Source organism: Nyctereutes procyonoides, unplaced genomic scaffold (genome assembly GCF_905146905.1).
Source record: "Nyctereutes procyonoides isolate TBG_1078 unplaced genomic scaffold, NYPRO_anot_genome, whole genome shotgun sequence".
NCBI classification, from domain to species: Eukaryota; Metazoa; Chordata; class Mammalia; order Carnivora; family Canidae; genus Nyctereutes; species Nyctereutes procyonoides.
In genome coordinates, this window is record NW_026575020.1 from 58,932,298 (window position 1) to 58,957,096 (window position 24,799).

At 52.4% G+C, this 24,799-nt stretch overlaps 1 protein-coding gene across 5 annotated transcripts in view; it reads left to right on the plus strand.

Annotated features, from left to right (window-relative positions):
- Positions 1-24,799, plus strand: part of RNF213 (ring finger protein 213) — a 99,701-nt gene that overhangs the window by 28,147 nt on the left and 46,755 nt on the right. For 4 of the 5 annotated variants that reach the window (XM_055319777.1, XM_055319786.1, XM_055319803.1 and 1 more), the window contains 15 exons: positions 3,069-3,291; positions 3,811-3,866; positions 5,353-5,506; positions 7,988-8,161; positions 9,199-9,288; positions 10,201-10,323; positions 12,466-12,643; positions 14,713-14,886; positions 15,176-15,325; positions 17,915-18,504; positions 19,363-19,528; positions 20,572-20,789; positions 22,004-22,144; positions 22,258-22,422; positions 23,323-24,478. In XM_055319777.1, coding sequence (XP_055175752.1) covers positions 3,069-3,291; positions 3,811-3,866; positions 5,353-5,506; positions 7,988-8,161; positions 9,199-9,288; positions 10,201-10,323; positions 12,466-12,643; positions 14,713-14,886; positions 15,176-15,325; positions 17,915-18,504; positions 19,363-19,528; positions 20,572-20,789; positions 22,004-22,144; positions 22,258-22,422; positions 23,323-24,478 — 3,758 coding nt within the window. The remainder of the gene's footprint in view (positions 1-3,068; positions 3,292-3,810; positions 3,867-5,352; positions 5,507-7,987; positions 8,162-9,198; positions 9,289-10,200; positions 10,324-12,465; positions 12,644-14,712; positions 14,887-15,175; positions 15,326-17,914; positions 18,505-19,362; positions 19,529-20,571; positions 20,790-22,003; positions 22,145-22,257; positions 22,423-23,322; positions 24,479-24,799) is intronic. The other variant, XM_055319794.1, reaches the window with a different exon arrangement.

Genomic DNA, 24,799 nt, shown 5'->3' on the forward strand with positions numbered 1-24,799 from the left:
CTCGAGGTGAGCAAAGCTTTCTTACAGAAGACAGAGAGCACAGTCCCCCCCCCAACGAAAAGTGGTAAATTGAACTTAAGTACAAAAAAATCAAAACTAAAAAATACAGAAAGATGAACACTTGTGCTCCTTTGCAAGCACAGAGCACCCCCCACCCACCCACCCACCTTGTCTTGTGTCAGAGAAAGAAAGGATTCCAAGTCTCACCTGCTCCCACCCGTCCACCAACCCAGGACGCTCCTGCCTGTGGGTTTTTAGGGATTAAGATGGCTAGATTAAGTTCTTGCTTCTTCACTATTATTGGAACCTTTTGACGTTAAAGCCCAGTTAAGATGATATAATTGCATGTGTTTTAAGTGGTGCATCCAAACTCTCTCTCTCTCTCTTTTTTTTTTAATAATAGCCCTTGGCTAACATCTTTCTTTTTTCTTTTTTTTTTAATTGGAGTTCAATTTGCCAACATATAGCATAACACCCAGTGCTCATCCCGTCAAGTGCCCCCCTCAGTGCCCAGTCACCCCAACCCCCTGCCCACTTCCCCTTCCACTACCTCTTGTTGGTTTCCCAGAGTTAGGAGTCTCTCATGTTCTGTCTCCCTCACTGATATTTTCACTCATTTTTTCTCCTTTCCCCTTTATTCCCTTTCACTATTGTTTATATTCCCCAAATGAATGAGACCATATAATGTTTGTCCTTCTCCAACTGACTTATTTCACTCAGCATAATACCCTCCAGTTCCATCCACGTCGAAGCACATGGTGGGTATTTGTCCTTTCTAATAGCTGAGGAATATCCCACTGTATACATAGACCACAGCTTCTTCATCATCTGTCGATGGACACCGAGGCTCCTCCCACAGTGTGGCTTTTGTGGACGTTGCTGCTATAAACATCGGGGTGCAGGTGTCCTGCCGTTTCACTGCATCTGTATCTTTGGGGTAAATCCCCAGCAAGGCAATTGCTGGGTCTTAGGGCAGGTCTATTTTTAACTCTTTGAGGAACCTCCACACAGTTTTCCAGAGTGGCTGCACCAGTTCACATTCCCACCAACAGTGCAAGAGGGTTCCCCTTTCTCCGCATCCTCTCCAACATTTGCTATTTCCTGCCTTGTTAATTTTCCCCATTCTCCCTGGTGTGAGGTGGGATCTCATTGTGGTTTTGATTTGTATTTCCCTGATGGCCAGTGACGCGGAGCATTTTCTCATGTGCTTGTTGGCCATGTCTAGGTTTTCCTCTGTGAAATGTCTGTTCATGTCTTTTGCCCATTTCATGATTGGACTGTTTGTTTCTTTGCCGTTGAGTTTAATAAGTTCTTTATAGATCCTGGATACTAGCCCTTGATCTGATAGGTCATTTTCAAATATCTTCTCCCATTCTGTAGGTGTCCAAACTTTCTAGTAGAAATTTAGTTGTTAATAGTGGAGGATGGAAAACACCAGCCTTGATCTTTAAAATCCTGTCTTTCAGGCAAAAGTGGCCTTTACTGTGTTGTGAGACTTTATCCACACGGCCTTCTTAGCCCTTGTGACTTATTCTTTTTTTTTTTTTAGTTTATTTATTTATTTATTTGAGAGAAAGACAGAGAGGATGGGTGCGGAGGAGGGGCAGAGGGAGAGGGAGAAGCAGACTTTTTACTGAGCCGGGAGCTAGACTTGGGAACTCGATCCCAGGACCCCTGAGATCATGATTTGAGCCTAAGGCAGGCACTTAACCCACTGAACCACATAGGCGCCCACCCCTGTGACTTCTGTGGCACCTTGGTTTATTTATTTTCTATTTCTTCTGGGGTCTCCAGTACGATGTCACAGAATCAGCATAATCTAAATACCTTTGCTGGGCTCACGTGGACCATTTGATCTGGAGCATTCACTTAATTCACTCATCAAAATGCTTAATTCATAAATCACTGAGGCCATGATGGAGAGCAGTTATGGAGGTTCCTCCAAAAGTTAATGATGGAACCACCGTGTAAGGCAGCGATCCCTCTTGTGGGTGTGTATCCCAAGGAAATGAAATCAGTATCTTGGAGCCATATGGCAGTCACCTGTTCACTGCAGCATTATTCACAATAGCCAAGACACGGAAACAACCCAAGTGCCTATTGACTGGTGAATGGATTGCAAAGATGTGAGGTACACACAGGCGTGCACACACACACACAGGGGAACATGATATGTGTGATTTCACTTGTGTGGAATCTAGAAAAGTCAAACTCATAGAAACAGAGTAGCATGGAGGCTGCTGGCAGCAGGGGATGGGGGGACATCGGGAGATGTTGGTCAGAGTACAGATTTCCAGCTGGAAGAGGAGTAAGTTTTGAGGCCTAATGCGCAGCATGGTGACATAGTTATCCTGGATGACGTGCTTCCAAGTAGCGGAGAGAGGAGATCGTCAGTGTTGTCAGCACGGAAGAGGAATGCTGGTTACGTGACACGGTGCAGGTGCTAGCTAATGCTTCGGTGAAGTGTATCAGGTCAGCACATCCTCGTCCGTGTTAAGCGTCCACAACGTTAGGCGTCCGTTATACCTCCATGAAGCCAGAAAAAGTGCTTAATTCTCAGTGCAGGTTTTTGCTGTGGGCAAATATCCACATCATGTAATTTGCCCTTTTTATCGTTTTTGGCGTAGATAGAGTTCAGTGGCACCCGGCACACTCATGTTGTTGTGCCGCCACCTTCCCTCCCCAGAGGCATTCCCATGTTCCCAGACGGAAACTCTATTCCTACGAAGTCACATTTCTGTCTCCCCGTCCCCCCACCCCTGGTAAGCACCATCCTACTTTCTGTCCCAAGAATCTGTGCACGCTAAGGACCTCATGTAAGTGGAGTCAGGGGAGTGTCCTCTTGCAACCGCTGGTTTCACTCCACATCGCGTCCTCAAGTTTCATCCGTTTTGGTGAATTCTTACTATGTTATTGTTTGCTTTGCGTTTGATTCACTGCCTGGCATTGCAATTATCTTTAAAGTTTGAACTTGACAGGTCTCTTGGAACATGACTGTACTTACCCTGACTCCATCTGTGTTTGCTGATCCCAGCGCTGCTCTTCTGTCCCTGTTTTTGCTTACATAGGACACATCTGGTTAAGCTCATGAGCAAGTATAACCATCTGCTGAACGTAGACGCGTACCTGTTCCGGTCCTGGTTCAGTCTGGTGCCTCTGAGCAACTTGCTTGACTATATGGAGAACTTCGTGGGGTATCAGAGTCACGTCCCTGCTTGCATCCTGGACTGCCTTCAAGGGACTTGGTACCGGCTTCAACACTATACAAAACTCTTCAGGAGACATCAGGAGGTCTGTTGTCTGATGTTCAGAACAGGCTGTCCTTGCTTCAGCAAATGCAGATCAGAAACTAGACTTTCAGGGCCTGGGATTCCTTTTTTTCTGAGATCTTGGCAGAGGGAAGCACTTAGAAGCCAGAAAAGAGGGCAGGACTGCTGTTTCTTATGGCTACGGGGTTGCTCTGTTTGTCATTACGCTGGCAGTAGAGTTCTGGCCTCTGGACGGTCAGGCCATGTGTGCGCGCGAGTGTGCGTGCATGCGTGTGCGCGTATAGTGGGGAGGGGGGTCTACCCAGCTGCACTCTCTCTCATTGCATGGAGGTGCAGGAAACAGGTATAATGTTTAAATCCTGAGTTTTATTTGTGAAAGATGTAAGCTTGGTTCTTGAGCACATAAAACCCATTTGTAGGAAGAAGAGAATCCTTCGTTTTACCTTATTTAGATTGTTTTTTTTTTCTTTTCAATTCTGTTTTCACAAAGATGGTGGCGCTGTGATTAACTCTTTCCTATCTTTTTTCTTCACTGCCCCAGAACATTGGGAAGATATTAACGAGGCTGTTGGACCTCCTGAATATTTATCAGGACAAGTAAGTAGAAAAGTGAAACACAGTCTCGGTGTTACACGATTACTCTCCGACTGAGTGACAGTGTCCCGTGTTTGCTATCGGAATCAGAAGGTCCTCGATATATATCCCACCTCCTTTTTGAGCTATTAACATCCTGGTTTGGTTGGGTTTTAAGGGGAAAATAATAGGTATCAGCTGCTGAGATTTGGGTTATTTCCACTGGGTGTTTTTTCCTGTATGCATTTTAAACGATCACCATATTGCCTCTTCATGCTTGTATTCTGCATTCCTCTGATGTTGGTGTTTGTATGTTTTTTGCAAGCCAGGCTGGTTGGAAGTAAAACATCAAACGTGACTTCACATAGTTTTTTCTTTTTTTAATATTTTATTTATTTATTCTTGAGAGACACAGAGAGAGAGGGGCAGAGACGGAGGCAGAGGGAGAAGCAGTCCCCATGCAGGGAGCCCCACGTGGGACTCGATCCTGGGTCTCCAGGATCACGCCCTGGGCTGAAGGCAGCGCTAAACTGCTGAGCCACCCGGGCTGCCCTGACTTTACATAGTTATCTGAAAGCGTTTGCTCCTACAGATTTGTATGACCTCTGACAGCCCGAAGGGACTTGGTATAGAATGCAGAACAGAAACGCGCAGGTGCCCGATGATAGGTGTTTTCTGAGATTCTCAGAGCACTGCCGCTATCCCCTCACCTGAATTCTTAAGGTGTTCAGGATGGAGGTGGGGTGTTAGATCTCTGTTAATGTCAAGCCCCCGTGGGTCACAGAAGCACCCCCACGGTGCCTTTCCCACGTTACCTGCCGTACCTCCCGCCGGTCAGCGCCCATCACTTCTGGCCTCGTGCCAGCCAGGGAACATGAGACCTGGTCCCCACAGGGCTGGGAGAGACTCCACACACAGTGCCCATTCTACCAGTTTTCCCCGTCCCTCCCTCCTTCTCTCCCTGTCTCCCCGCCCCTGATCCTTCTGAATTTTTTTCAAATTTATGCAGTGTCTTAATCTTCAGTAATAAACATCCCTAGCCTTTTTAAAATTTTTTTAAAAAAGATTTTATTTATTTATTAATGAAAGACACAAAGGAGAGAGAGAGGCAGAGACACAGGCAGAGGAAGAAGCGGGCTCCATGCAGGGAGCCTGATGTGGGACTCAATCCCAGGTCTCCAGGATCAGGCTCTGGGCTGAAGGCAGGTGCTAAACTGCTGAGCCACCCAGGGATTCCTTTTTTTTTTTTTTTAACTAGGGATTAGTTTCACTTGATTTTGTTTAAAACAGTTCAGACCATGGAGGCAAACCAAAAGGACTTTTTTTCCATTTTATGTCAGTTGTAAGTTCAGGATGTGTTGAGACATTCCCGATGTTAACCTATAGGGGGTCAAAACATGCCTTCCTCGCAGGTATTTTGAAAGGAAGGAACATGTCGTGGATAATGAGCACTGTTCTCTCATTTCTCCTAAATTACCTCAATGATTTCTCTTATCTCTTTGCGGGGTAGGATTCTTGAGGAGCCCTTGATACAGTCCTACTTGACTGTGTGCCAGAAACTTCACGAAACTATCTGCAGCATCACAAAAGCCGAAGCACTTTATGAGCTGCTTGCCTTATCTGCTGAGATTGTTTGCAGAATTATTACACTTCAGCCTCTAGTGGTAAGTGGAACACACACGCACACCACGTCACACCCACGACACGTATGGAATTTCAAGTGATTCACAACAGAGATCGGCCAGTTCTACGATGGTTAGAGGGACACGGAGTGGCTGATTCTGTCCTCAGAAATTTTGGGGCACCTGCCCCCTTGCTAGGTTCTGTTCTGTTCTGTGCATTGAGGATGGTTTGGGGCCAGAGCCTGCACCTTTGCCATGCTAGGGCTTCCGTTTGAGGCAGAGAGGCAGTGCGGGGGTCAGGGTACAGAACATCCACTGAATGGGTTAATCAAAGAGCAGTGCGGGTGGCTGGGAAGTCAGGCAAGGTATCCCAAAATGTGTGCCCCAAGTGCATGTCCCTGTGCGGTTGTTCCCACTTGACCTCATTTCCTGCATGCCATTCCTTAGATACGGCAGCAAAGTCCGCACCTCCCAAGTCCACGCCTCTGTACCTTCCACGCAGGTGCCCGCCCCTGTGCGGCCTCTCAAAGCAAGCTGTAGGGAGGCCCCAGTGCCCTGTGCCCGCCCCCTCAGCCCCCTCCACACGCCTCCCAGGGGGAACCGCCACCCAGACGCCTCAAGATTTTATATTTAGACTGGCCAGTTTTTGGTTACACGTATTACGATTTAAGAATCGGTACGTTCATGATAGGAAAGAATTCAGTATATATTTTAATTTTATTCCTTTCACTTTTTCTTTTTAAAATACCAAAGACACATTTTAAAATAACTCTTATTGGTGAGGCGATTGCTTTTTCCTGAAGCAGGTGTCATCTAAACCATTGCAGGCACATGCCCACTTCCAGATAAACTGTATTTTAGGGAATTTGTCGGTTTTCTAGGGCATATTTTCCTGCAGAAAAGAGTCTTCAGTGTGGGTTGGAACCCCAGAGCAGTGTAACCTACATCATGGTAAAAATACTCTGCCCGTGTCATGAAAACAAAAAAGGTTTGCCGATCTAAAATTCAACAAAAGTGCATCATGCGTGTTCATACAGCTTCTGGTTGGGTCCTGATGTTGAGGGTTAGCTGGATTGATGGGATACCTGATGACACCTGATGGAGAGAAGCAGGGAGCACACACGTGAGGCTTCCCGCCTAGATGGAGCTGCTCACGGACTGCCCGTCTCTGCCTTCCCTGTTCTGAGTGCAGGAGGTGCCGGGATGGGAAAGGCAAGGGCCCTCCTCGCAGCAGGGTCTCTGGGGGGCTGCCCAGGGGACACGCACCTGCAGCGCAGGGCACAGGTGGTAGGCTGGAGAGTCGCCGTGGTGCCCTGGGAACCGATGGCAGGGCTGGCATGCCTACGGAGTGGGAACTGCCCTCCCCGTGTCAGGGAGGAGGAGCACCACTGTTCCCGAGGGCCAGTAAGGGACAGAGTGTGGCTGGGAAGGGGCCAAGGTCTAGAGCAGGCCAGGTCGCAGGGAAAGCACACCATGCTGAAGCTTCGGGATCATTCTAGAGGGATCTGTGCCATTCGGAGATATTAGGCAAGTGCTAGGATGTCCAGTAGTCAGCCGAGAACTGCCGCCACCTCTCACTTTCCGCTGACCCGGCGTGCTGGCTAGGCACACCTGTGTCCACCCCTCCCCACGCATCTGGCGCCCTCCTGTTCCAGGCTGGGTTCCGTCCCCTTCGTGTGCTTGAGAACACCTTGTGCTTCCCCTGCTTGGCACCTACTGTGGTTAAGGACTAGCTGCTTGCCTGTCTGTGGACTGTGGCCCGCCCCCTCGAAGCATCAGCTCCCACGGCAGGAAGGGCATCTGCTTGGCCACCAGGCAGGATGAAGGGCACAGGGCAGTCCTCAGGGAGCGTCCCTGGAAGGAGGAGTGGCTGCAGAGCCACCTGTGGGTCCTGACGCACGCCTGACTTGCCGGCCTCTGTTGAAGAAGGATGCACACTAGCAGAACTGGGAGGACCCTCTCTATGACCCCAGAGAAAACGGATTTTTCAGAGGGGAAGAGGGAGTAGAGGAAGCCTCATGGAAGAAAGCATGGGCCTTGGGTTTACCTCTGGCCCACGGTGGGCCGTCCCCGCAGCCAAGGAGCAGGGGTTTGCATGGCACACCGGTGGGGCTTCTCTGAGCTGCTGGAGGCTCTGCTGTTGGGGCCTCTTTTCCCAGCCATTTGGAGAAGGTGGGCTGGCGTGCCCTGTGTGGCGGGCATGATCTGCTCACTGGTAAGGCAGGGTGCCCCCTCCCCCCTGCTGTCCCTGTGCTAGGGCAGTTCACGGCGTGGAGTGCTTACCTTCCCCCCACCTGCCCCCACTTTGCCTGACCTGTCTGCTCTCAGAGCGAACCCACAGAGTCCAGGGACATCAGGCACCTTGAGATGCAGGCGAGGCCCAGGTCCTGAACGCATTCGTGTGACTCAGAGGTTGCTACTTCTTGGGCTCCTGCCAAGGATCCGGAAGGGAGAGCAGTGTCTCCAGAATGGCCTGAGTCGCGGCTTGGGGACCTTAACACACACACCCCTCTCCTGACACAGCAGGATTCGGCCGAGGGCCTGGGAAAGGAAGCCAGGAGGAATTTTGTGCACGCGGTGTTCCAGGGGACCATCCTCAACACCAGAGCTTGGCTGCAGAGCGTTTTTCAGGAGCGTATCTTCAATATCATCAATGCCAGGACAGTTCTCACCTTCAGATACAGAGATGAAATCAAGGTAAAGCTCTGCTGGGCTGAGATGCTGCCCAGAGGGGTCTGAGCAGGGATGCGACGTGCTGGCCCCGGGGCCCATGGTCCACCTGCAGGATCGGAGATGCGGTGCTGGTCACGCTGCCCATAGGCCCCCTCTCCGTGACAGGCCCCGTAGGAAGGGTGGGCATGCAGGCCCTGTGGCAAGGCGCCTCTGGGCTGTGTCAGCAAGGAGAGTGGCCGGTAGTGATGGCTGGAAAGGTCAGGAAACTGTGGAGGCGAGAGGCACTTGAAGGGGAGACCAAGCACAAGGCATCTGAAGTCAAAGAAGAGAAAAACAGTCCTCAGAAAGGCTGGGAAGTTTCCAGAAGGAAGCTGGATGAGTAGGCCCGGGGCGGCTGTGGGGTCTGGCCCCCAGGGGTCACTTGGGCGGGAGCGGATGAGCTGCTCAGGCCGGAGGGTTGGGAAGGGGGTGTGCTGTAGGCTGGGGGTGCTTTACGTCCGCTGCTGTTTTCTTTCTGCGTGTACCGGGATCACGCAGCAGAAGGGCCGCGGTGTTCCAGGTGCCTGCCCCAAGTGTTTTGGGGCCACGTGGTGAGGTACCTGCAACTTCTCTTGCGGGGGTTCTGCAGAGAAAGCGCTTCTTATAGAGAGAGCAGGAAAGAGATAGTGCAGCCGTTGAGCCTCAATAACGGGGGAGTCCAGTCGAAGGATCATGGGTGTCGTTGGGCCGTTCTTGCAACTTTATGGGTACGTTCGAAGGTTTTGGAGATAAAGCAAGGGGAAGACATGTTTTCAGAATAAAAACCAGCTACATGGTGGAAGGGCCATCCTGGCTGCCTAGTCCTGTCGGGGCCCTTCCTTTTTGAAGGCTGGGGTGGGTGGCTCCGACTTGCCACCGACACAGCTCACCAGGGACAAAGATGAGGTCGGAACCCAGGTACCCATCCCTCCTGGAACTACTGTTACAGTCTTTCCTTCTTCTTCTTTTTTTTTTTTTTTAAATAGAATTCACTGTGGCACTTAGTTGTCGCTGTGACTGTCACTGACATGTGAGCTTTGCAGGTCTGGAGGCAGCTGATGAAGATAAACTTCCCCGTGGAGTATGGCTGGAAGGAGTCCTTGCTGGAGGACTTGGAAGGGAGAATCAAACAGGTACCAGAAATCAGGGTGTTCCTTTTGGGGAGCGCTTTGATGAAGCCAGACTGTTTGTAACCACCTAGATAGGAACAGTGCGTTTGGATGGACAGCGCTAGTGTGCACAGGGCGCGCGGTCAATGTGACCTTGCATTTTTGATCTAGCCTTACTGGTTTGACCAAAGATGGCATTCCAGCAAAGAAGAAGGGAACGGGGCCTTGCCACCAGGTGAACCCTAGGCATGGGGTGATGGGGGTAAAGCGCCCTCATCTGCAGTAGCTCCAAGTTGCCTGTTGATGACACAAGCCTCACTAAACCCAGCGACACATGGGGAAACAAAAATGTTCGTTTTTGTTGTTTTTTTTTTTAAGATTTTATTTATTTATTCATGAGAGACACACAAAGAGAGAGAGAGGCAGAGACACAGGCAGAGGGAGAAGCAGGCTCCGTGCAGGGAGCCCGACATGGTACTCGATCCCGGGTCTCCAGGATCACACCCTGGGCCGAAGGCAGCACTGAACCGCTGAGCCACCCGGGCTGCCCAAAATGTTCGTTTTTAATTAAAGCTTATGACCGTAGGAAAATTAGGGTTTGTTTTTATAGGATATGAGACATTAATGTGTAACTGTTAAGTAATGCTTTGTAGGAAAGTAGGAATAAGGGAAAATCGCTTATTTTTCAAAGTTTACCTGCTTTTGCGAGCAGCGGGGCCAGCTGCTTATCCTGCAGAGCGGGAAGGGAGGCTCTGAATTGGGGCCTCGTCTGTGTGATGGGCACAAGTGGGGAGGGGCTGGGGGACACGGTCAGTGCGGGGTGGGAAGTGGAATCCCAGGGACCCGCCGCCATGTGGGAGAGGTGGAAATAAGGCGGGTGTCCTCATCGCCCGGAGTGTTGGGGTGCAGCCGCCAATGCACACTCTGCTCTTGCAGGAGAAGCCTTTCGACCAGATCTCTATCTTCTGCGGCCCCCAGTGGGATGCCAGGGGGCCGGAAGATAGTGTGTCAAAATGCTTCGAGAAGTGTGTCGTTGAAGCAGTGAGCGCTGCCAGCCAGGTGAGTGACCCCTCCCACCCAGGAGACGCGGGGTTCGCAGCGGGGGTCTTCTGACATTGGGACCTGGGGGGGCATGTGCCCGCTGGTCCTGAGCCCCGCTGGCAGCGCTGGCGTGGGCACCGGGCGTCCCCCTCCCGGCCCTGGAGGAAGGGTTCTGAAATTCGGTGCCCTTGACCGCCTCCCCGAGATGCTGCTCAGCTTCCCGCTGCTACAGGTAACGCGCCACAAATCCCAAATCCGGGTGACCTTGGCTGGGGTCACCAGTGCGCAGGTCCAGTGGGCCTGTGGTTCCGCGTCTGGGCGCTTGCTGGGCGGGGGTCGGCGGAACACTCCACAGGCTGACCGAACGGAGAGAAACGTGTGAAGTTGAAAAGGTTCTGGGAAATCACTTAGGGTTTTCTCTGCCGGGTGGGAAGGCCTTCTGCCCCAGGCTGCCTCTTAGGGACACCTCCTGGGACCGCGTGTGTGCTTTAGAGTTTTGTGGGGTTTTTTTTCCACATTCATTTACCTTTTATTACAATATATTATTATAATTGTTCTATTTTGTTATTAGGAGTTTTTAATACATGAAATGACATTATAGGCAGGTAGAAATAGTCTTACTTCTTTTCCAATCCGGATGCCTCTGTGTCTTGTTCTCGAGAGGGTGTGACGAGAGCCTCCGCGGCAGACATCCTTGCCTTGCTCCTCATCTCAGGGGGGTGATGCCCTTGGTCCGTCGGCGGTGGGGTGGCAGCAGCTGTGGGCTTCTCACGGAGCCTTTCCTCAGGTGGAGCACGTTCCTTTTATTTGTGCTTTGTTGAGAGTTGTTACCAGGAGATGGCGTCGGATGTTGTCTGAAAGTTTTCTGCATCTCCGGAGACGATCCTATGTTGTCTTTTTCTTTTTTTCTTTTTTTCTTTTTTTTCCTCTCTTCCCTGGATACGATGTATCACAGTAACAAATTTCTCATCTTTTTTTTTTAATTTATTTATTTATGATAGTCACAGAGAGAGAGAGAGAGGCAGAGACACAGGCAGAGGGAGAAGCAGGCTCCATGCACCGGGAGCCCGATACGGGATTCGATCCCGGGTCTCCAGGATCACACCCTGGGCCAAAGGCAGGCGCCAAACCGATGCGCCACCCAGGGATCCCCAAATTTCTCATCTTAAACCAACCTTGCCTCCCTGGGAAAAATCCCAGTTGGTTTTAGTATGACCCTTTTTATATGTTGCTGGATAAAACTTTGTTGTTTTTTTTTCTTTCTCGGTATCAAAAAGTCTCTCTTATAAACTAACCCTAAGGGAGAAGAAATGTGTGGGAAATATCAGAAAGGGACACAGAACATAAAGATTCCTAACTCTGGGAAACGAACTAGGGGTGGTGGAAGGGGAGGAGGGCGGGGAGGTGGGGGTGACTGGGTGACAGGCGCTGAGGGGGGCACTTGAGGGGATGAGCACTGGGTGTTATTCTGTATGTTGGCAAAGTGACACCAATAAAAAAATAAATTTATTATCAAAAAAAAAATAAACTAACCCTAACTACCTTTCATTTTTATTCTATTTTATTTTTATTTATTATTATTTGTTTTTCTAACCAATTCCTGAAAATTTCTGTAAAAGCTTTGAACCCAAAGAAGGGGAGGACACTTTTGTCGCTTGGCCGGGGGACCCAGAAAGGAGAGTTAACATACGTGTGCTGTGTGTAGGCAGGCTTTCAAAAAGCCTGTCACAGGTCAGAATTAGGGTTTACGACAGAGTCTATGCATATGAATTGTTTTACGCACATTACATTTGGTGCTTTTTATGGTAAGTCCAGGGAAAAAACATGGGAAGTGACGGCGAGCCAGAAGGAGAGGGGGCATGGTGTGTGCGCGTGTCCGCATGGCCTGTGCATGCCTCTTTCTGCGTGTGTGCATATGTGTGCCCGCCTATCTCCGCGTCTCTGCTGTTGGTCACGTGAGGAGTCAGCACACGGGGAAACAGGAAGATCTTGGGGAAAACGAGGTATTTTGTCCTTAGGTTCCTTGAGGCTCTGTAGAACGAGCCACAGAGGATTCCTGGGGTGCTATCGGACGAGTGATTTACTTCCATTATTCAAAAGCAAACCATTTTTTTTTAAACCCTCCTGCATTTCTCTCTGTCTCTGTTCCTTGTCTTACAGAATCATACCAGTATTCTAGAGAGGATCTCTTACCACAACCTGCAGAATTTCGGCACCCTTGTGTCGGCTGTGATCACAAAGTCCTGGCCGAAGAACAAGGACGGGCCACACTACCTGGATGAGGTCCTGAAGCACCTGCTCACATGTCCGGACATCAAACATCTCTTCAAATTGTGCAGTACGTCCGTGGGGGTGCTGGGAATGCCGGCTCTGCCCGCTTGCCCGACCCCGGGGGGGTGGGTGGCAGACGGTTCCACCTGATAGGACAGGTTGGTGTTCGACAAAGGAAGCAGACCCGAGGGAGGAACCCAGGGGACTCAGGATGTGCCATCTGGTGAACGAGAGCCAGCCCTGAAAGCCACCATCCCCTGAATGCCAGCCATGCCCCAGCCACCATGGCGACCCTGAGACGGCCCTGAAAGATCCCCGTCCTCCAGATGGGGCTGTGCTGTGCGACTTACCAAGGTCTCGGGGATGCGTGTTAAGGACTAAAATTTTTTTTTTAATTTTTTTTTAATTTTTTTTAAATTTTTTTAAATTTTTATTTATTTATGATAGTCACAGAGAAAGAGAGAGAGGCAGAGACACAGGCAGAGGGAGAAGCAGGCTCCATGCACCGGGAGCCCGATGTGGGATTCGATCCCGGGTCTCCAGGATCGCGCCCTGGGCCAAAGGCAGGCGCCAAACCGCTGCGCCACCCAGGGATCCCAAGGACTAAAATTTAAACCCAAACCTGTCTGGCTGTAGAAACGGCTCTGTTGTTCTGACGTCAGCGTCAACGTCCGATCCAATGTTGACCTTGTACCATCTGTTTCTTCCACCCCCACCCTCCGTGCCCGAGTGTTTCGGTGGGGGAGATAGATATCGCCCCAAAAACATTATATTCAAGTGTGTGTGTAAGTCGTCAGATTCAGGTGTAGTGGAAAAGCACTGGATTCGGAATGAAAAATCCCAGTGAGATGATTCGCGGTCTCTGTTCCATCGGATGATGGGGACAAAAGCTGAGCTCGTTGCGTGCGAGTGTTGTGGTGGCGACAAAATAAGATCGTGGATGTGGGATTTTTATGTACATTACTGAAAGCTACTTGCTTGAAAAGGTTACGTTCATGGGTTTTTTTTTTAATCTTTAAATTTTAATGTTTCAAAAAATATTTTATCTATTTATTCATCACAGACAGAGAGAGAGGCAGAGACACAGGCAGAGGGAGAAGCAGGCTTCCTGCGGGGGGCCCGATGCGGGACTCGATCCCAGGACCCTGGGGTCACACCCTTGAGCAGAAACTCGACTGCTGAGCCACCCAGGCACCCCTGTGTTTTGTTTTTTTTTTTTAAATTAATAGACACTTTTAGGGCAGTTTCAGATTTACAGGAAAATTGAGCAGAGTGTACAGAGTTCCCGTATTTTTACCTGCCTGCCCCCCGACACACATAGTTTCTCCTGCTCTTCATGTCTTGCTGTGTTGGGGGACATTGGTGACAACCGATGAGCCAATATTGGTACATGATTATTAACTGAACTCCACAGTTTGCGTTACGGTTCCCTCTTGCATTAGGGCTCCACGCTCTGTGAGTCTGGACCAACGTATGACGTGTGTCCACCTTTGTGATATGCTACAGAATGTCCCGCACTGTCCTGTTCGTCCGTCCCCCCACTTCCCTGAAGCTCTGCCTTTCCCAGAATGTCATACAGTGGGAGTTGTCCAGTCTGTGGCCTCTTCAGATGGGTTTGTTTCACTTAGTGGTGTGCATTTAAGTCTCTTCCACATCTTGGGGCGCCTGCGTGGCGCAGCAGTTGAGCCTCTGCTCTGGCCCAGGTCGTGACCCCGGGGTCCTGGGACTGAGTCCCACATCGGGCTCCCCGCAGGGAGCCTGCTTCTCCCTCTGCCTGTGTCTCTGCCTCTCTCTGTGTGTCTCTCATGAATAAACAAATAAATAAATATTTAAAAGAAAAGTAATATCCAGCCTGCTGAGTGGGGCGCAGGTTTTAAAACCCTAAGCAACGCGGCTCTCTTGGCTGATTTCTGCCCCGGGAGGAGTCGTCTTCATGAACAAGGTCATCTGGGAAGCCTGCCAGGCACACGTAGAACCTAGTGAAGGGCGAAGCATGTCCAGAGACGCCCGGTGACCTTGAGTTGGCCTGTGTGGAAGTGGGGGCCCAACGGGGAGGCTGTCGGGGACCTCCGTGCTTTCCAGAGTCGGGGCGAGGGGCGGGCCCCGCTGTTCTCACTCTGTTCTCCATCTGGTCAGGAACCAACCAGAAGATATTAGCCAACATCACCAAGGACAGCGAGGAGCTGTTGGCTACCGGCAACTCTGTGTTCATGAAAGTCGGCGAGGACCTCCTGCACGGCACCATTTTGGTCAGACACCTGGAGCTCATCGAGAAGCACGTGGATCAGTTCCGGGGCATCTGGGAGTCGAGTACGTTTCCGAGTGGGCTCCGGCCGCAGGTCCGCATGCAATGACTGCGCTGGCCCGGGGACTTCATGGGGGGTGACCTCTGTCATCTTCACGGTGAGCGGCTCTTCCCGTCAGTTAAGTGGAGACGGGACGGTTTCTAATCCCACGGAAACCGGTGAGAACGTGGTCAAAGGGTGACCCAGGCAGCGTCACCGTGGCCGTGAGCGGCTCCAAAGGGCCGTGGAGGGGATGGTGGCCACCCGTGGGAAGGCCCCGCTCCCACTTCCACTGGGTCACTCTTTCCTTCCAGAGAGAAAGAGTCTTTCATCCCTGGAGAACGAACACAACATGGAGGAGGTGCTGGCCTGGAGAATGGATGAGCTGAGCTCTCTGAAGAGGGAGAAGAAATGTGTGAGCAGTCTCCTGAGCATGTGCGAGAAGGTGAAACAGCTGGTCCAAGGTGATCCTCGGAGTTAACACGAACGACACCGAGGGGCCCCGGGGCACACGGCAGCCTGGAGGCAGCAGAGTCCCCTTTGCTGTTTCTCCTGACGCCCGCCACCCCGCATGGCGCTCCGACACCCCGTCCCTGCTCCGGCTGGGGCATCGGCCCCTGTGGGACACGAGGGCTGGGCTCTCTGTGTCCCCTGCGCACACGGGCCCCCCAGCCGCCCCCACACCCGCTCCTGCCAGGAGCGTCTCTAGCAGATCGGCGTTCAGGGCTCCGTGATCCCGGCTGCGTACATGCACCGTCCACAACCATATTCTTCTTCTGTTTCTCGCGCCAGCTGGGTTGTCTCTGGAGTTAAAATTCTCGCCTTCTCAAATGCTCTGCTCTCAGTGCAACCCCCTGGCTCTTTATGGACTGTCTGGATTTCCTTGCCAAACAATCAGATCTTCCAGAAGAATCCTCCCTCGACTGGAGGGCTGTGGTTCTAGAACCTTCCTTTGCCATCCTAGGGGTTTCCTTCACATCTCTCCCCGACTAGATCTATTTCTCGGACCCTGGGATGACCCCCGCCCCCCGGCCCGGCTCTCTCACTCCTGCGTTTTAGTGCAATGAGTTCTCCATCCCTCCCCTCCCCCCGAGAGAGGGAACAGATCTTTTTTTTTTTTAACCTTTATTTTTTTTTTTATTTATTTACGATAGTCATACAGAGAGAGAGAGAGAGAGGCAGAGACACAGGCAGAGGGAGAAGCAGGCTCCATGCACCGGGAGCCTGACGTGGGATTCGATCCCGGGTCTCCAGGATCGCGCCCTGGGCCAAAGGCAGGCGCCAAACCGCTGCGCCACCCAGGGATCCCGAGAGAGGGAACAGATCTTGAACCTTTGCACCCCTAAGGATGTCTGCCCTCGACCAGGGTGACCTCCGGGCCAGGGGCGGAATTACAGCAGAAATCCTGCAGGTTCTCGAGTGCGTTGCTGCATCGCCCCTGCACTGCTGAGGATCCAGATGCGATTGTCACGCCGGCCTGTGTGTGTGGCGTGCGTTCCCTCTCTGGAAGCTCTCAGATCTTTCGGGTCTCCCGCTTCTGAAGCTTCAGGGGATGTATCCTCGGTGGGAGTCCTTTCCATCCACCATATCGGGCATGATGGGGAGGGTCCTTCTGGTCCAGGAATCCACGTCCTTGACTCCTGGGCAATTCTCGAGAATTAGTTGAGTGGTTCGCCTTTCTCACATGGGACCGCGCGCCGTTGGGTGCTGGGCCTCCCGGGGTGCGGTCGCTGGAACTTTCCTAAACTTCCTCTTCTGCTGCCCGTCTCTTTGGTTTTCGCTCTGCTGTTGGAGAAATTTCTGCAACATGACCTTCAGCCTTTCCACTGGTTTTCGTTTCACTTCACACATGGGTCTGGTTTAGAAGAGGAACTTCTCTTGTTCTCTGAATGACCTTTTTTATGTTATCCTGTTCTTGCTCACAGCTGCAGTTGTCTTTTCTGAGAGTATTTGCATTTTTGGTTTAGAGGTGTTCCTTTTTCTTTTTTTTTAAGATTTATTTATTTGAGAGAGAGAGCAAGCACACAGGGGGAGGAGCAGAGGGAGAGGGAATCTCCAGCGGACTCCCTGCTGAGCAGGGAGCCTGCCGCAGGGCTCGATCGCACGACCCTATCGCACGACCCTGAGATCACAACTTGAGCTGAAACCCAGAGTGGGTCGCTCAACCGACTGACGGCACCCCCCAGGCGCCCCTAGAGGTTTTCCTTGTCTTTTGTTCCCAGAGTTTCCTCTTTCCTCCGAGTTATCTTTATGTTGCCATGTCTGCCTTTCACAGTAAAGATTGTCCATGTGTGTCTGGGCATCCTTTTTCTGTTTGGATGAAGAGAGGGGCCGGCAACCCTAAGGAAGACCCTAAGGGTGGTGCAGCGGGGCCTGCGGTGGACACGTGAGGTCCTCTCCCAAGGGCTGGCCGGCCCTGCGGTCCCCACGCTAGCAGCTGTCACTGGCTGGAGTGGAATGGGTGGCCGGCCCGCTACCTAGAATGGGGTGGGCATGAAAGTCCGACCTCTTCTCCAGCCTTTCCAGCCAGACCCTCCCCACTTCCTCAGCAGCTCCCACCTCCAGCGGCCGAGCGACCGCTGCACCTGCCATCAGGGAACCCAGAGCCTTCCTGCTTCCCGCCTCCCCACTGTGGGCTGGGGGTCCACACCCCGGGGCCCAGCTCGGCCTTGGCCACCGCTGCACATCTGGGTTTTTACTCCCCCCTGCTCTGGCTGTGAGCATCTTTTCTGCTCCTCCTAGCCCGGCCGGGTTATGACTTTTCTAAGACCACGTCTGTGCTAGCACTGGAGCGCGGGATGTGGGGAGCGAGTGAAGCAGGCAGTGTCCACACTGCCATCCGCGCCCAGAAGCGACTGTGCTTGCTTTGTTGTGAGAGTTCATGAACCAGCTCGGGGCGGGGAGACAGATGGGTTCTTAGTGAGGGAAACGGCCAGCAAGCGTGCTTATATGAGTTTTCTGATGAGCAGCAAGGACAGTACATACGGGGAAAGTAAAGTGAAATGGTGTCTCAAGCAGAGGTTTGACTTCTGATTTCCTTTGTGGTTTCAAAGTGGATCTGGAAAAGATGGTGGAGAAAAACTTGGAAGATCTGGGCAGTAAAAGACTGTGTGACGTTGTGACAGTGAATCTGTCGTCCAGCTTCCTGGGCATGAAGAGGACAGTGCATTACAACCTGAGTCCCCACGTCCAAGAGATGGCCGAGAAGGTGGACCAGCTGAAGGACAGCCACATCTTCCAGGTCTTCTGGGAAAACACCGCGGAGGGGCTGAGAAAGCCCGAGGAGGAGCTGGAATGGCAGATTCTTCAGCTTGAGGAGGTGTATACATACCTGTATGTCCCTTGTTTCAAGAAGTTTATGAAACTGTATGAGGATCTGAGGTCAGGCAAGATCACCTTTCAGGAGGTCAACACTGTCTTCAAGGACTTTGTGAATAAATACAGCAACCTCACTTCCGACCTCCAGACCATGTGTGCCCTGGACCCCAGCGACCAGCAGGACTGGATCGAGGATCGCGTTACGCAGATCCAGGAGTATCATCACCTGGACCAGGCTGTCAGCTCAGCCAAGGTCATCTTGGAGGTCAAGGAGAATTTGGGCCTGATTGGCGACTTCAATGTTCTGCACACTTTGTTACACTTTGTAAGTTATTTGCCAGGGACCCTCGGGGTGGGGGTGGGGGTTCCCATAGGCTCTCCAGATTCCGGGAGCCAGATAGGATTGGTTCACAGCCTCCCCCAGGAGTTGTCATTTGTGTCTCACCTGACGGTCTGACCGTGCCAAGGTCTTCATTTTTACCTGTTTATCAGTAGCGTGAGTGCTCCTGGCAAGTGAGCGTTTTCTCAGGTTGGCACGAGGGTTGAGAATTTGGGAACGGACAGTGACCCTCCTTCAGTAGCCAGGGATTTGGAAAGAGTAATCCGGTCTCAGCAGGTTAGAGACAGGCTGGAGAGGCCCCTCTGTTCACATCGGCTGGTGCTGGCGAGGAGCGGCCCACCGTAAGCCTCTCAGCTACAGCGGAGGGGCGAGTCCTTTGCTTTGGTTCCTTCAGGCGAGCCTTTGCAAGGCGTCCCGTGACCTCTGTTACAATACAATATAATCACTTACGAAGACGATGCAAAGGTAGCACAAAATTTGGAATCGCGCACACATAAGGTTGCATCCCAGCAGCGTGTTCTCAAGTAGGTCACCGCTCTGGGCCTTTGTTTCTTTACTTGTAAAATGGGAAAAGTAACAATATGCACCTGGCAAAGTTCTTACCTAAGTCGCTTCTCGGAATGCCAGGTACCGAGGCAGAGTAGTTACCGTGGATCGATGGGGACACGGCAGTGGGGGCCTCTAGCATCCCAGCTCCTGGACAGGAGCTTCATGCACCTGCCTTTGGCCACTGCAAGTCCAGGAGGGGCGTGGACGGGGCCTTTGGGATGGTCAGTGCCTTTGCTCCCACCCCAGGGTTCCGGGTAACCGGGTCCAGCCCACAGTAGAGCTCTTGTCTTGCAGACTGACAACTTTGACAAGTACCGCCACGAGAAGCTGGAGCAGATCAGCAGGGAGCTTATCCATGCCAAAAAGCTGCTGGAGGACATCAGTGAGACGCGGTCCCAGTGTCTGAAGGAGCTGGCCCTGAGGAAGGAGTTCATTAGCTGGGTCCAGGAGGCTCTCGGAGGTACAGCCAGTCTTTGAGGCTGCTGGGGGTCTGGAGAGAGTGCTCAGATGGCTCACGGAGTGGGTGGAGGGGTTCCTACACTTGCAGACAGGTCATGCGCTGTGTGAAGAACAGGCATGTCTGCATCCCGTACGTGGGTGTTCAGTGCATGCCTCATTGACTGTCAGCAGAACGTGCATGATGTGGGCCGTAGTATGTCTTATGTTCTGGCATAAAATCGATTTCCTTGGTTATTTTTCTTCCCCCACTCTGGAGGCTTGCTGGGTATAGTTGGGGATCACATTCTTACAAATCTTGTCCCCTTCAGCTTTTTCCTCTGGTTGATTCTTTTTTTTTTTTTCCTCTTTTTTTTACCCCCTCTGGTTGATTCTAACTGGAAAACGTATAAGCTCTTGTGCACAGAAGAGTTCTGATTACATCAGCTTCGTTAGTGTTATGTGCATTTCTTTTTTGGGGGGAGGGCAAGAGTTTGGAAGGCTTTTCTGCCCTGTGGCCTAGGCGCCTCTGGCAGAGGGGTTGCATGGAGGGGAGCAGGAGGGGTAAGGTGGACGAAGCAGGAAAGGGGGCAGTGGGGGTGGCAGCATTGGTGTGCGGGGCAGGGCAGAGGGGGCGGCTCTCATCTGGAGCCTTGGTGCTCCCAAACGCCCACTTTGACATATATCCTTGGACTAGTAAGCAGCCCAAGGAGAATTATCTCCATTTCTTTATAGTTCACTGTCAACATAGTACTTACCAGCTGAGCCTGTTTCTTTTGGTATTAAATGGTGACGTTGCGTGGATTACATAAAACAAGTGCACAGAGGCCTCCTGCCATGTCTGGATGTCCCTGTTGCTTCATAAGGCCAGGCATCGGCCACTGGTGTCAACATCGACAGCAGAAGAAAAAGCAGCCCCAGATTCATACTAAAAGCTGAAAGTGGATCAGACCCTAAAAACCCACCCCGTCCATTTCTAGCGTCGCTAAATGTGGTTGGAGGTCTGACGGGGAGCAGGGGGTCGTGCCGGAGCCGCCCAGGGCTCACCTACGTGTCCTTGCCCCCAAGGCATCAACGAGCTGAAGGTGTTTGTGGACCTGGCCTCTATCTCGGCGGGGGAGAACGACATCGACGTGGACCGGGTGGCCTGCTTCCACGATGCCGTGCAGGGCTCCGCGTCACTGCTGTATAAGCTGGACACAAGTGCAGGATTCAGCGAGTTCATGATGCACCTCAAAGAACTGTGGAAGGCTCTGGAGAAAGATCCGCACCTGCCCCATAAACTGGTATGTCTTACTTCTGGCGTCACCCGAGCAGACAAGGCTGTGTATGGGGTCGCTCGGCACCATGAGGGACAGGACTGCATGTTACCCCACCTATACAGCAGGTGTTCAAATGAGATTTAAAACCGGTTTTCCGGGGGATCCCTGGGTGGCTCAGCGGCTTAGCGCCTGCCTTCGGCCCAGGGCATGATCCTGGAGACCCGGGATGGAGTCCCACGTCAGGCTCCCAGCATGGAGCCTGCTTCTCCCTCTGCCTGTCTTTCTCTCTCTCTCTCTATGTCTCTCATGAATAAAATTTTTAAAAAGTCTAAAAAAAAAAAAACAAAACCACCAGTTTCCCTTCATATGTGTAGATGCTTCCTCTCCCTTGTGACATTAGAAAGAGGATTGAGAATGTCACGTAAATGAGAGCAACTTCCATCGTGCAAAATGCACATGGAAAGAAGACTGACGCAGGACCAGTGTTCTGTGCTGAATGGTGATAACTGTTATTTCATTCTGTGTATGTCTCTGTACCTTCCGTATTTCCCACAATTAGTATAATGTCTTAAAATAATCTCTACACCCAAAATGGGGCTTTTGAATTGAGGCCCCTGAGATCCAGAGTCACACACTCCACTGACTGAGCCAGCCAGCCACCCCTATAAATTAATTTTTTATCAGAAAAATGAATGAACATGCTAGTTTAAGTAAACTGTGCACCAGGGTTGGCGCAGACCCGTACCGCGTCACGTGGCTAGCGTGCAGAGGCGATGTCTGGCCAGAGCCACCCGGGGGTGAGGGAGGGAAGGAGAGTGGATGGAAGGACCAGATAGAGGCATCTCCATTTCTGCTGCTGGAGCTTAGGTCTGCACAAAAGGCCTTTGCTGTAGTTTCTCCCGAATGTTTCTGGTTGGACGTGGGGTCCCCAGAAGCGCACTTAGAACGTAAGGCTGCATTGCCCAGCTCTACCCAGCATCCCCCCAGTCTGGGGGTCCAGTAGAATGAAGCTCTCCCACCGTCCTGTCCACGTGCCCCCAGGTGCCAGCCAGGCCAGTGGCCACTGGTGGGGAATGCGGACCCACAGCCCATCACATAAAGAAACACTGTGGGACAGAGACCGTGAGGGGCAGCTGGGGAGGAGGGGCTCGCCCCATGGGGAGCAGAGAGGAGGCACCACAGGAAGAAGAGAAGGAAGGTTGCTCACACCTTGGCCTGTTCCCCTCCCGTCCCAACAGCGTGACTCCGCCAGGAACTTGGAGTGGCTGAAAACCGTGAGGGAAAGCCACGGGTCAGTAGAACTCTCTTCCCTGTCACTGGCGACAGCCATCAACACCAAAGGCATCTATATGATTGGGGCCCCTGCAGATGGCCAAAAGGTGAGCCGCCCTGCCTCCTGGCACAGCTGGCAGTGGTTGTGCAGGCTGCTGGAAATGGGGCGGGGGGGGGCTCCCTCCAGAGAAACACCCTCTAAGCATGTGCGGCTCCACAGATCTCCCCGGACACGGTTCTGCAGTTGCTCCTGCCCGAAATCCACGGAGACCATGAGGAGGTGCGAGTCTACTCTTTGGAACAGCTCAAGGAGCTTCTGAACAAATTAATGCTGATGTCTGGCAAGAAGGATCACGGCAACGTCCAAGTAGAGGTGTTCTCCAAGGTGAGGACTCGTCAGGGCGGAGCAGGTGTCTCGAGCTTGTGTTTGGGCCGAGGACTCTTGCGGCCCAGTGGCTGGAGAAAGTCAGAAGGACTTGAGTTTGGATTAATTGATAGGAGGCGCTCTGCTTTAAGAGCATGGAACGGAGGGATCCCTGGGTGGCGCAGCGGTTTGGCGCCTGCCTTTGGCCCAGGGCGCGATCCTGGAGACCCGGGATCAAATCCCACGTCGGGCTCCCAGTGTATGGAGCCTGCTTCTCCCTCTGCCTGTGTCTCTGCCTCTCTCTCTCTCTCTCATTCTATGTGACTATCATAAATAAAAAATAAAAAAAAAAATTAAAAAAAAAAAAAGAGCATGGAACGGAGAGACAGCAGGTCCGCAGAATGCAGTAACCCCCATTCTTGACCCCAAGAGACGGCCGAGCTCCGACAAGCCCTGTGGTCGGTGGTCCTTTGTTAAGGTGCACAGACAGAATTGTCCTCAGCCCTCAGGAAGGCACTTCTCTTGCTTCACTCACCCTGTAAGTCAGTGAGAACCCACAAAGACTAGAAGATGTAGACAGTCATTCTTCATCGGAATCAAAAGTGAACCATGTTGATAAAGGAATGCCATGGTACGTAAGAGACTCTAGACGTTGTGCTGTGTTCTTGTCTTTCAAGGGCGTTTGTACCTTATGACGACAGCCTTTACCCTTATCAGAGAGTCCCTCCTGGAAGCTGATTATGTAAATGGGGGAAATAAGGTGTCTGGGATTACCCCGGGGCCCTCGAGGCCACACAGGGAACCAGTCGAAAGATGTGAACCCAAGTTCTTCAAATTAGAGATCAGTTCGTGTCATTCTAGATGGTTGTGTCCCCTCTGAGCAGCCCTGTGATATCTCCCGCCTGGTTCCGTGTCCTACAGGTGTTCTCCAATGTGCAGAGGCTCGTCCAATCCTTCATAAACCTTTACTGTGCCGGAAACATGCTGTTCAGGGCCTGGAAAGCCGAGGTGTACTGCTCCCCCCGGCACGGCGTCTCCCTTCGGATGGACTTCTGCTTGACGCTCATAAACCAGCTCAAGGGCACTGGGCCGGTGGTCGAGCTGTTGGAGGCCGTCAGCAGGCAGATGGAGGACTTCCTGGACCACTGGATAAGCTTTGTGGCAGAGAAGCGGGCTAAGCACTTTTATCTCAACTACTACACCGCCGAGCAGCTGGTGTACCTGAGCACACAGCTCAAGGAACAGAAGCCCAGCACCGCCGCCCTCACCATGCTGTCCTTCATCAAAGGCAACTGCACCCTGAGGGACGTCAAAGAGGCCCTCCGGGAGTCCAGTGGCAAGGCCGCCAGGCACCACGAGAGGACAGCGGCCGAGGGATTGAGGCAGGCTCTCCCGCAGGAGTTCAGCCTGGTGGACAAGCTGCGGGCCATTCTGGAGCAGTCGATGGCATGCATGAGTGCCTTCCTGCCCCACTGCCTGGACCTGGAGGCCCTCGGCCTCTATCTGGCCTCCCTGGCCCGCATGAACAGACACCCGGTGGAGCGGGACCTCCCCAAAGGCCTGCACGTCGGCCAGCCCAACCTCATCGTCTGTGGCCACTCGGAGGTGCTGCCGGCGGCCCTGGCCATCTACAGGCACATGGAGAACGAGCCCCTGCCCACCTTCGACGAGATGCTGCTCTGCACCCCGGGAACCACGTTTGAGGAGGTGGCACTGCTCCTGCGCCGCTGCCTGACCCCAGGCTCCAGGGGGCGCGGGATCTACAGCCTGCTGTACGCGGACCTGCTGAGCTACGAGGTGGCCTGCCAGGCGGAGACGCTCTTCCTGAACCTGTGCTTGCAGTCGCATCAGGGTGACTTCCAGCTGGTGATGATCTGCGACTCCGAGAGGGAGCACTGCCACCTGCCCTCGGCCTTCAGCCAGCACAAAGTCCTTATCACACCCCAGGCGCCCCTCCAAGACATCCAGGCCTACCTGGCTAAGCATTTCCAGGTCCCCGAGAACATACCATCGGCCGCCGATGTGTTCCGGGACCGGATGTGCGTGGGGGTTGTGACCTCCAAGAGAGCTGGCGTTGGTAATGACAGCTCCGGGGTGGGTGGGCCCCCTGGGACCCAGGGACCCTCTGATGACCCTTCCCCATCCAGCAGGGGCAACTCAGACGGAGCTTTCTGTAGGAGGGGGAACTGAGTCTCAGGGAGGTTTTGATCCTGCAAAGCTGTAAATTGGGGCCCATGCTGGAACGGGACGCCCTTTCTCCCTGGGTTTCACGCTCTGGCGACTCCAGGGAGCCAAACCACCTTCCTCTCAACAAGCTTCTCGAAAGCTCCTTCTCTCTTAAACTCTTTTGGCCACTTTCAGGTTGATACGGGTCTTGAGAGCCGAGACAGGTGTGACT